Below are 11,716 nucleotides of genomic sequence, written 5' to 3' on the forward strand. Positions count from 1 at the left end.
ATATATTTTGCATTGTATAAATTCACTTTTCCACATCCAAAATGTAATTGTAATATATAAACAATGTTTGTAAATCCCAGGCCCTGAAGATGATCTCAATAAAAATCGAAACGGCACGATAAAGAAAATGTTTTTCTGAAACCTACATCACACCAGACCGCATCTCACGATTTCTAAATAAATATCGATTAACGGTCACTAATCACCACACACTTAAAACATAGTACTTTTTGTTAATATCACTATAAATAAACAGTATTTATGTATAAATATCTTTATATGATAGTTATTGATTCAATTCAAAACTTAAATGGTAACCTTGTGCCAAAATATTCATGTACACGTAACAATTTTTTTTTGCAATTTATAATCACATTTGGATTATCTAAATCCTCTAACCCTTATACCAAGATTATTTAACGTGTACAGAAATTAAATTATTATTAAAACAAATAGCATACTGTACATACTTATAGAAAATTATTATAGTGCTCATAGTGCTGATTTTTTTTCCATTTTTTATCATTTTGGTGTGCCAATCCATGTTGTTTAGTCATTGAGACCAACAAACAACCTACGAAAAAGACCAACTTTTAAATACCAAAGTCTTTGTTAAACCTCTTGTAGTAAATTTTCTCTGTACTACTGACAAAATGGGATGCTGTCAAGGCATCATTTAAAAGGTTCTGGCTTTTGTATTTGCAAAACTTTGCTATAAAACTCTTAATAAATGTGAAGAAGTTCAGTGCATTTTATTATTTTATTTTGTAGGACTGTTAATAGGCCTACAAAACATGTGTACCTGATTAACTTGCAATATCTTTAATATATATTTTGCAAGTTAAACAGGAATGTATAAAATGCTGTTTGAGTGTCTGAAAAAAGACAAATCTTTCAGCAAATAAATGAGCAAAACAAAAAACAATAAAAAAATAATCCCTTGAGATGATAAGAAATATTTTTAATTGATAGCACTGATGTCAGAGTGAAGTTTTATCTCTTGCCAATTAAAATAGGAGGGTCTATCTCAATAAAAAATTTAGCGCTAAAATTTATTGAACTAAAAATAGTCAAAATAAATTTTAATATTAATGAACCTAGTCTTCTATGTATAAAGTGCTATTGTTTATCCTACACAAACACCAAAAAATAAAAGCAAAACATAATAATGATTCAAACCGTAATTTCTCAGTTTCATCCATATCTATGAGAAAAATTGAATAAAATAGTACCATAACACTATTAACAAGAAATAAAAAACAATTTTAGTGTAGTTAAACATTTTCCCTGATTTTTGTTTAAGAAATCCAGGAACAACCAGTTTTCATTGATAGTGCACAATTATGAAGGTCAACCAGCTAAACGGTGGGGAGGCAGAGTTGTGTGTTTCAGTTCTAATCCTACCTACAATCTAGCAGTAAAGCACAATGGATTTCTCTGAAAAATGGTAAGTAACATAGATAAAACTGTGTTTAGATTTAATCAAATAATTTCAAATAATCAGGAAGGAAAACTGGAGGAACAACCTCACATCATGGCAAAACAAAATCTCCTGGATTTATAAAAATCAAATTTTGACGGATGTCGAAATCCATGTTCATTATGATCAAAAGAAAAAGGTATAAAGTTACTATTTATTTGTGTGGTGATTAGTGACCGTTAATCGATATTTATGTAGAAATCGTGATATGCGGTCTGGTGTGATGTAGGTTTCAGAAAAACATTTTCTTTATCGTGCCAACATTTCGATCTTTATTGAGATCTTCTTCAGGGCCTGGGATTTACAAACATTGTTTACATATAANGAAGACAAACACTTTGAGTGAGTAGAAATACTTTGATTGAATATATAAAAAATATATTTTGCATTGTATCAATTCACTTTTCCACATCCAAAATGTAATTGTTATATGTAAACAATGTTTGTAAATCCCAGGCCCTGAAGATGATCTCAATAAAGATCGAAACATTGGCACGATAAAGAAAATGTTTTTCTGAAACCTACATCACACCAGAACACATCTCACGATTTCTAAATAAATGTAAAAAAAAATAATAATAAAAAAAATAAAAAATTACTATTTATTTATGTGTAATTTCAATACTAAATTTTATTCCAAGGTTTTCAAAGCTCATAAGTTTGTGTTGCTCATGTCGAGCGAATACTTTGAACCACTGTTTGAGCCGGGGAAATGGGACGATGACAAAAATCAAATAAGCATCAAAGATGTTGAACCGAGTGCATTTGAACGTTTTTTGGAGTTAGTATTTCACTAAGTTGAAGTATGTAAATTGTAAATTATTTTTCTTTATTTCAACTGTTGTTGTTTACTTTGTTTAAAAACCCGACAGGTTCATCTATTATAAAACAGTCAACTTCAACAGTGTAAAAGAAGCAGCGGAGTTGTTGGATATCGCTGACAGATTTCTTATTGAAGACCTTAAAGATTTGTGCGAAGGCTACATAGGAAGAACCGTTAACTACTCTAATGTATTCGACTATCTTGAATTCGCACAACTGCACAACTGCGACAAGCTTGAACAAATTTGTTCTGAGGTAATTAATATTGTGCCAACATTATGAATTTATATTTAGTCAGATTATATCTTAACGGCCAATAGAAAACATATTTTTAAATTATTATTTTTAAAAAAGAAAGATACATACAGAAATATTGCAACATAAGATGTTCTTAGATAAAATTATAACTGAATTACAGCAAATACAAATGGAAACAAAAGGCATTTTGAGTAAGAATAATTTTGAAAACCTTACCAACCAGTCAATATCAGTTATTTTGCAACAAAATTTCTTAAACATAAAAGAAATTGACTTGTTTAGGTTTGTCAAAAGTTGGATAGAGCATAGAACAGAAAATGGAGGTAAATTAAATACTAAATTTAAAAGGTTTTATCTTTAATCGTAATTTTCCCACAGAGGCGCTGACAAAAGAAGAACAAAGACATTTAATGCAACAGTTTTCGTTCAAGAGTATGACATGTAAGGAGTTTGCAGATGGACCTGCTGAAAGCGGCATGATGTCGGAAAATGAAGTACTGAGCATCTGTCTGAACATGATGTCAAAAGACTGTCAGCGGCCTTATCCTGAAGGATTTAGTCAAACAGTTAGAAACACAGTGAGAGCTCAATCAATAGAATTTAGTTTTGACAGCATAGGGTACATTAGCGCTATGTTTTACGGCTATGAAATTGATTTTGAAGTCGATAAAGATATAACAATAAGTGGATTAAAGGCAATTATCACATATAACAATCAATAAATAAAAGACAATCATACATAAAAAATCTCAATTTTTTTTTTACAGATGTGGTCAAGAGAAGGGAGTCACGGTTCAGTTTACAAAGAGAGGGTGTTGATTATATTTGAAGATAATACACAATGCTTCCAAGTGATTTATAGAAAATTGTTTGAAAAAGAAGTCACATTTTCTTCAGCATTCAGCCTGAACTTTGACAGAAAAGTGAAAATAAGAAAAGACCGGAGATATTCAATGGTGATTGGAGTTGGAGAGTACGCTTATTATAAATTAACCAAAGATTTAGACGGGAAAATACTCAAAGGACCAAACATCACATTTAAATTTTTTAGCAATTACGATTGGCTCTCTAGATTACCAATTTCAACTTTGATTTTTGAACCAAAATAAATTAGTTTTACAAATTGAATGCCTACGGCAATTTTAATTTGTTTGTATTCCTCCTGATTCAAGGATTTATTATTAACACACTAGTATAATTTTCCACCCAATACACTGAGGAGTTGGTGTATTGAGCTGAAGATCATGGTTTCGAATCCTACACAAATTTTTCATCTCAAAAAAAAAAAATAAATTCCGTCAATTCTTGTATCATGTTGACGGTGTGGAGGGGTTCGCTTGTGGCGATGCCCTGTCCGGGACCTTACGTGCTCTGTTGCAGTGGATTGAGGAAGCCTTCTCGTACTCAGAGATTAAAGAATCTTCAGTGAACTTGGAGGAGGTGACACTGACCCACTCCTCGATAAAGTATTAGTCACGAGTCTTGGGGTTCAGTTCTTCTTTCCCTGCTTGTGGCTGTCACCGTGCCTGCGGTTTGCAGTGTCTTCACTCTGGTTGGGCCAGGTTGTACTTGAAGCTTAATGACCAATAAAATCACAGCCTTAAATTTTTTTCCAACATTTCAGCATACTGTGAGATTTTCAATAAATGGCTTTTGAAAAAAAAAATTAGACTAAATAAACCATTTATTGAAAATGTCACTGTATGCTGAAATGCTGTACATTTGAAAAAAAAGGTTTAATATTTAATTTAACGTGAGGTGCTGGCAATAGCCGTGGTTGCTAGCCAGCTGTAAAAAAATAATAATAATTTTTAGAGAATAATGTTAAATTAAAATAATTTTGCCAGAAATAAACCATATAATTGAAAATGGCACAGTTTACCAAAACATTGTGCATTTGAATAATCCTTTAAAATAGTTAAAAAAAAAAAAAGTAGAAATAACAAAGAAATTATTTCAGCCATTTAATAGATTTAATAGACTATTTCCATTACCAAATTGAATGAATGCAATGAATATAGGTGTAAATGTATTTATTAGTGTGAATGCGTATTGAATGTGTGTTGCAATATTTTTGTATGCGCTCAGGGCTGAAATGAACAATCTGTCGGATGCCCCTTAAAAAAATAAGCCCTGGTGCCTTCCTGTTCTCCCCACCGGACAGGCCCCCATTCCACACATAAATATGTATAAATGTAAAAAGGGATGCAAAGTTTTTTTAAATCAACTTTTTTTATTGAATATTTGTATTCATTTAACAACAATTTACAAATTTAGTACAGATAAATCTAAACATTTTTTTTTACAAAATATTTACAAACTTTGCCATGTTTCCAACAAAGAACTTAAATGTAAAAAATATATATCTACACCATTTCAAAATAAAATTTAAATTTGATCTACTGAGAGAACCAGTTGTTTTATAGAGTCATACGAGTCGTAGATACCGCTATATCCAAGTATTGGTTTCTCACCAATGTACACTTGCGCGTTGAAATCATTGTCAAAGAGGATAACTTTTTTCATAACAGGCAATCCCAAAGGCCCATTGTCAATTTGGACGAGACTGAAATGTCCGTTGTCAGACAGAGTGTGAATGTTCCAAGACGGCATCTCCTTGGACAATTCCTGCATAAGATCGTAAATAGTCACTTCATCGTCCTGATTGGTGGGTTGGCTTTGTTTCTGGTTTTTATCCTTGTCGAGACAGATGAAGTGCAAAAGTACATTATCTTCATCGCTGCTGTCAGAGTCCAGGCTGTCAGTGAATTCACATAAATTGTCCTCGGTGTAAAAATATCGATCAAATGAATTTTCATACTTTTCACTAAAATGAGTGTCTAAATTCCTCCTGTCCAGAACCTGTTCTGAAATCTTTTTACTGGGTAGCTTTTCTTCTGACTTTGAAATCCGATCGTCTTCGTCTTCTTCTGGACTGTCTCTGGCAGGAAGATTCGAGCTTTGATTTACATTTTCAGAGCCGTCCTTCTTTGCAAAAAGGACTCTCCTCTGTTTCCTCTTTTTAGCATCTGTGAGCTGGAGTTGATTGTTTTTACCAGTTTGCTTAAAAATAACAACTACTTCTGTCTCAAGATTGTCTGTCTTTGCGATTAGTTTTTCAAGTTTGTTCTTTTTGAGCTTATTGGGCGAGGATGAAGTCCCTTCTAGATTATCTTCTGATGGCGGAGTGTTCTCTAACCTCGTATTTGCCACCGTGTCGATCGGTTTTTTGCTCTTCACTCTTTTAACTAAAATGTCTGGACCTAGAGCCAGATGTAACGAGCTGTGTTTTGTCTGATTCGTCGGATCAATGTTGGGAGGAGGAAGTGATATATTTACAACTTGCTTTTTTTGTTTTTCCTCCAGCCTTAAACTAATCTTATGTGAATTGCTCATTTCTTCTGCATGCTCATTTTTACAGGATTTGAATTTTTCTCCAGAATTCATTCCATCGAGTTCTGGGATTAAATCAAGAGGAGAGGATGTTCTAAGATCCTTATCTGAAGGTTTTGTTGTGTCTAAAGTATCAATTTGTTTTTCAGGGTTTTCATCGAGTTGTGTTTCTTGATTTTGATCAAGCGACCTTTTCTTCTTCTGTAAAGTCGACTTCAGCTTAGCCTTTGCTTTCTCTTCACTTTTATCTAGTTTCTCAGAATCCGAATCTTCCAAGTGCATGTCTTCACTAACCACATCATCTTTCTTCAATTCTCTTATCTTTGACATCTTGTGTCTCTTCACCTCTGAAACGTCTGAACTGTCCTCACCGGAGAGAAGTCTCAGAACGTCAAACTTGACTTTGCGGTTTTTGAGCCGTTTTGAAGATCTGCTCGGCGTGTCGACCTGCTTGTGCGGTTGCTTGATGAAGTTTTTGATCTCTGTGAGAAGGTCCGGCTCCTCTTCCTGGCTCGTGTTCTCTTCTTCCATCTTCTTCTCCATCTTTCTAGTCGTTATCCTTGATATCCTGTGTATTGTCTTTTTTCTCTCGGGCTTTCCATCCTCTTTCAGCCTGACGACACTGTTTTTAGGGATGTCCAGACGGTCGATTTCGATCCGAAGCGGCTTGCAAACTGTTTCTACAAGCTCTCCGTCCTTTTTAGCGTTCCTTTCTGTCCCCATAACGCAAATAAATACTAAATACTAACGAACTACAACTACAAATTAACAGACACTGCTGAAAATTGCATTTAACACCAATATTTACCCACACTTAAAAATAAACAGAAGGTTTCAATGCTCAAAGCCTGAAAGCAACGATGTTCGTCGTATCGATGATCAATTGACAAAACGCTCCCATTCCGTACCCTGTCATGATATCATGACAGAATCGACCGGGTTATTTCGGCGCGTACATATGGCGGTCGAGTACATGGTGACATCCAGCCATTTCAAACGAGACCTCCCACGAAGAAAAGTGCATGTTTACCCGAAATGTAGCAAACAGAAAAGTTTTGTTTCTTTTTATTTCAATTTTATGCTAAAGTATTACTTCATGTTTTCTTTTCACAAAACTGTGCATTTCAATTGCAAATGAGTAAATTTCATTAGCAAAAGGATGAAATTGATTTGCAAAAGAGTGAAATTAATTTTCAAAACGGAAGTTAATTTGCAAAAGAATGAATTAAATTCCCAAATCCGTGAATTTGATTTGTAAAAGGGTAATTTAATTAATCAAACCGTGAATTTTATTTGAAAATTAGTGAATTTAATTAGCAAAGGGGTGAAATTTATTTGCAAAAGGGCGAAATTGATTCTCAAAAGGGTGAATTAAATTCCTAAAAACGTGAATTTTATTTACAAATAAGTAAATATAATTAGCAAAAGGTTGAAATTGATTTGAAAAAGGGTAAACTTAATTTGCTAAAAAGTGAATTAAATTCCCAAAACCGTGAATTTTATTTGCAAATTAGAGAATTTAATTAGCAAAGGGGTGAAATTTATTTGCAAAAGTGTGAAATTTATTCTCAAACGAATGAATCAAATTCGCAAAACTGGAAATTTTATTTGCAAATGAGTAAATTTAATTAGCAAAAGGTTGAAATTGGTTTGCAAAAGAGTGAAATTGATTCTCAAAATGATGAATTGAATGCCTAAAAACGTGAAATTTATTGCAAATAAGTAAATTTAATTAGCAAAAGGTTGAAATTGATTTGAAAAAGGGTAGGCATAATTTGCTAAAGACAGAATTAAATTCCCAAAACCGTGAATTTTATTTGCAAATTAGTGAATTTAATTAGCAAAGGGGTGAAATTTATTTGCAAAAGTGTGAAATTGATTCTCAAAAGAATGAATCAAATTCGCAAAACTGGAAATTTTATGAGCAAATGAGTAAATTTAATTAGCAAAAGGTTGAAATTGGTTTGCAAAAGAGTGAAATTGATACTCAAAATGGTGAATTTAGTTTCCTCAAGGGTGAATTAAATTGCCAAAATCGTGAATTTTATTTGCAAATAAATAAATTTAATTAGGAAAAAGGTTGAAATTGATTTGCAAAATAGTGAAATTTATCCTCAAAAGGGTGAATTTAGTTTAGTAAAGAGTGAATTAAATTCCCAAAATCGTGAATTTTATTTGCAAATTAGTAAATTTAATTAAGAAAAGGATGAAATTGATTTGCAAAAGGGTGAAATTGATTCTCAAAATGGTGAATTTAATTTCCTAAAGGGTGAATTAAATTCCCCAAACCGTGAATTTTATTTGAAAAACCTGTAATTACAAATGATCAATTTCGCAACTAGGTGAACAATTATAAGTTTTGATTTTTTTCAACTGAACTGAAGAATCGATTAAAACGGGAAAATTGTTGTTTTGGTTTATCTGGCTGTTCCGACGGGCTTGGGAGTTGGTAACCCCCGGGATCACCTCTCCTCTTAAGAGGTTATAAAAGTGAAATTCTATCGAATAGATCACGGCCAGTTTCGCGACCTGGAGCTGTCTAAATTTAATGATCCCTGGTCGATATTATTTCGAAACAGTTCATTTATGAACAAGAAGAAAATTATGAAATTGAAAAAAAAGTAATCTAAGGTTAGTTGAATCGGCGTTTTGTCCTTATGTTAAAGTGTAACATATTTTATCCAAACTTGTCTTACCCCTTGTTCTGAGAGTGACAACAAATCTTTACTGACAATGAAGCTTTTAAATAATATACACAAGAAGTTTTTTAATCTGGAAGAGACTTTTCTTTCAAACCTGGTGACAGTTTGACACAACAAACGCTTTTTGTTGATACAATTTTAATATAAATGACCAAGCACTGATTGTTTTGTTACAGAAAGAAGAGAAGATGAATGGGGAATACAAGAAAGAATCGCCTGAAAGGGTTAACAGGCCTACACAACAATTTATGAAGTTGTCGTCTTACTTGCTCGCTGTGAGACCGTGGTCTCTTTCAGCTTCTGTGATGCCAACTCTACTCGGCTGTGCAATCGCGTATAAATTCATGCCCCAGACGATAGAGTTTAGTTGGGCGATTCTAGTGCTGACTTTGCTGACTGTGATTTCCGTTCATTGTGCTGGAAATGTCGTTAACACTTATTACGATTATGTGAAAGGGATCGACAACAGGAAGAGCGATGACAGGATATTGGTGGATCACATTCTCTCCAAGGATGAGGTCGTTTCGCTAGGTGTCATGCTGTACACGCTGGGCTGCTTGGGATTCGTCGTACTGGCGATGATGTCCCCTGCGAAGATGGAGCACCTTGCGCTCGTTTATTTTGGAGGACTCTCAAGCTCATTTTTGTACACAGGTGGCATTGGTTTGAAGTATATAGCCTTAGGCGATGTCCTCATTTTAATCATATTTGGCCCGATTTCCGTTCTTTTTGCATACATGTCACAGACAGGTGCTTTGCAATGGTCAACAATATTTTTTGCTGTGCCTTTGGCGCTCAACACCGAGGCGATTCTTCACAGCAATAATACGAGGGATTTGGAGAGCGACAGCAAAGCTGGCATTGTCACTTTGGCGATTCTTATTGGTCATACGGCCTCACACATTCTTTATGCTTTTCTTTTGTTCACTCCTTACATCATATTTGTAGTCTATTCGATGCGTTATTCGCTTTGGTTCCTTCTCCCACTCATCACACTACCTTCGGCTTTCAGGCTGGAAAAACAGTCAAGGGCGGCAGAATCTATCAAGAGAGTACCGAAGCAAACGGCCAAGCTGAATCTTTATTTCGGATTCCTTTATGTGCTAGCCGTCACTCTTACAGATGTACACTACCTTCCGTTTATTCACTAAGTTTTATATTTTATAAAAGTGGTGTTGCATTATAAATTTTGATATCAGAAAAATGGGACTTTTCTTAGAATTAATTTATGTGATGGTGTGTATAATGTGTAAATAAATAATTGAAAAAACAAAACAAAAAACAAGTAAAGTGGTAAACAATTTCAACGAATTATTTATAATTTGTACGTTACTTATATATTTATATAAGTTGTAAAATAGATGGATAGTTTAAGATGCTCCAAGTACTTATATATTTATTTTATTTTTTATTAAGAATATGCTTTAGAATAATGTTCAACAATTTCCATATAAAAGGGAATGCGTTATTGTTTTAAATTACATGTTGTATTAGGAAAGGGAAGGCCTGAAGATCTTCTCATGCTTATTCATATTCTTCACCAATTTGTGATGCGGCCAAGCCTTGTATTGTAGGCTTTTTTATGTTGGCCATAAAGCGTAACTAAAGCGCAGTCTTCCATTTGTACTACTGTAAATTTCTAGAAAACTCAATAATGCTAAATCATTAATTCAATGAAATGGATTTCATTTGATTACTAAATGAGGTGATGTGAATAATCTGTATATAAGAAAAGGTTTTTAAAAAAAATTTTGTTTCACGTATTTCATTCTTTACAATATTCAGATATTTGTGATTTTTTCCTTAGGATTTCAATAAAAGGGATACAATTGCTTTTTGATTCTAATTCCCTTTTATCAATATGTTGAGTGATTAATATTCCACCTAATAAAAACTCTCAACTAAGCAGGAAACCTTATTTTGTCTCTTGTTTGAACAATTTAAATGCATAATAAAGTTTTTTAGAATATATCTTAAAAAACATGATTTCAACGAATTATTAATACATACTTTTATTATCATTTTGTATTTAAACAATGGAAGTTATGTTATGCATTTTATATGTTTTACCTTGTTGAAGATTGCATTTTTTCAAAGTTTATTTAATTTCTAAAAAAGTATCTTTTATATAATTATTTTTTATTGCCTTAATGCAAAATCTAATTAGTTCCTTAAGGATTATTTAACTAAGTATGTGTGTTAAATGTTATTAAGATTTAATTAAATAATAAAGAAAATTGACAATATACTTAGTATGAATATGTTATAACTAATTTTGTTCATGAGAATATTCTCTCTCCTCCCCCCTTGCCGAATCAAAATTTATTTCTTCAGAAAAAACAACAAATGTTTTCTTACCCAACTTTTATAGAAAAGTATCTGGAATTTATTTTAATATACTTATGGAAATTATTATTTTAAAAGATATCAATAATGTAAAATCAAACAATTACATTTATTACGTTAACCGAGTCTTCGTTTCCTTTTGTCCACATAACTAATAGTACGGATTTTTAAGCCTTAAAGGGAATAAAATTAGAGTATATGTTGATCAGAAAATGTGATTTTAATAGAAAATAATTCACGTTTGTTACATTATTTGTAAACATTTTCATTTCGCTATTTATTTTCATCTTGCTAGGCACAATGTCACAGTTTATTTAAAACCTTCCAGTGTATGGAGAATAGAGTTATGGAATGACTCATTTGGGCTGCTGAGAATGGGCCAATGAGGCTGTAGCGGTTTTTTTCACGATAGAACATTCAGTTTTCCTTTCTCAACTATCCATCTCTGAAACCAGATAAAGTATTGACAAACGAGTGCTCCTGGGTGGGGCTCTGAATTCAACATTAATTAACAACTATGAACGGTTAATAGTTACATTCTGAATTTTTATAATAAAACAAGCCATGTATCTTAATTCGACAGAGAATGGGTACAAATTGAAATGGGCCAACCAATCGGATGAATCAAATAAACCTTAAGACATGCACATTTATTACAATTACTAGTAGCTCTTTTAATGAATCCCACCATATGAGAGGCCTTTGATATTACAAT

At 32.7% G+C, this 11,716-nt stretch overlaps 3 protein-coding genes across 4 annotated transcripts; 2 read left to right on the forward strand and 1 right to left on the reverse strand.

Annotated features, from left to right (window-relative positions):
- The first annotated feature begins 965 nt into the window (after positions 1-965).
- On the forward strand, positions 966-3,688 carry LOC106660960 (BTB/POZ domain-containing protein 2-like). Of its 2 annotated transcripts, none has more exons than XM_014384038.2 (7): positions 966-1,447; positions 1,505-1,619; positions 2,122-2,261; positions 2,353-2,557; positions 2,721-2,883; positions 2,939-3,138; positions 3,328-3,688. In XM_014384038.2, the coding sequence occupies exons 1-7, from the start codon at positions 1,428-1,430 to the stop codon at positions 3,667-3,669; spliced, it is 1,185 nt and encodes a 394-aa protein (XP_014239524.1). In that variant the 5' UTR covers positions 966-1,427; the 3' UTR covers positions 3,670-3,688. The 2 variants fall into 2 exon arrangements, with proteins under 2 accessions (XP_014239524.1, XP_014239523.1); XM_014384037.2 differs by having other exon boundaries at positions 1,057-1,447; positions 2,939-3,255.
- A 1,260-nt stretch (positions 3,689-4,948) lies between these two features.
- LOC106660941 lies at positions 4,949-6,676 on the reverse strand. The gene has a single exon (XM_014384017.2). It carries the CDS (start codon positions 6,674-6,676, stop codon positions 4,949-4,951), a length of 1,728 nt encoding a protein of 575 aa, XP_014239503.1.
- A 1,737-nt stretch (positions 6,677-8,413) lies between these two features.
- On the forward strand, positions 8,414-10,501 carry LOC106660937 (ubiA prenyltransferase domain-containing protein 1 homolog). Its single transcript, XM_014384009.2, has 2 exons — positions 8,414-8,584; positions 8,832-10,501. Exon 2 carries the CDS (start codon positions 8,844-8,846, stop codon positions 9,804-9,806), a length of 963 nt encoding a protein of 320 aa, XP_014239495.1. The 5' UTR covers positions 8,414-8,584; positions 8,832-8,843; the 3' UTR covers positions 9,807-10,501.
- The last annotated feature ends 1,215 nt before the right edge of the window (positions 10,502-11,716 follow it).

Source organism: Cimex lectularius, unplaced genomic scaffold, assembly GCF_000648675.2.
Source record: "Cimex lectularius strain Harlan isolate CLEC.00 unplaced genomic scaffold, Clec_2.1 scaffold65, whole genome shotgun sequence".
Lineage (NCBI taxonomy): Eukaryota > Metazoa > Arthropoda > Insecta > Hemiptera > Cimicidae > Cimex > Cimex lectularius.

Bases quoted from the DNA above. Each gene is read 5' to 3' on its own strand.
- LOC106660960 (XM_014384037.2), top strand. From the start codon at position 1,428: ATGGATTTCTCTGAAAAATG. The intron at 2,262-2,352 runs GTTAGTATTTCA...AAAACCCGACAG, and splicing joins GCATTTGAACGTTTTTTGGA to GTTCATCTATTATAAAACAG. The intron at 3,256-3,327 runs GCAATTATCACA...TTTTTTTTACAG, and splicing joins TAACAATAAGTGGATTAAAG to ATGTGGTCAAGAGAAGGGAG.
- LOC106660941 (XM_014384017.2), bottom strand. From the start codon at position 6,676: ATGGGGACAGAAAGGAACGCTAAAAAGGACGGAGAGCTTGTAGAAACA.
- LOC106660937 (XM_014384009.2), top strand. From the start codon at position 8,844: ATGAATGGGGAATACAAGAAAGAATCGCCTGAAAGGGTTAACAGGCCT.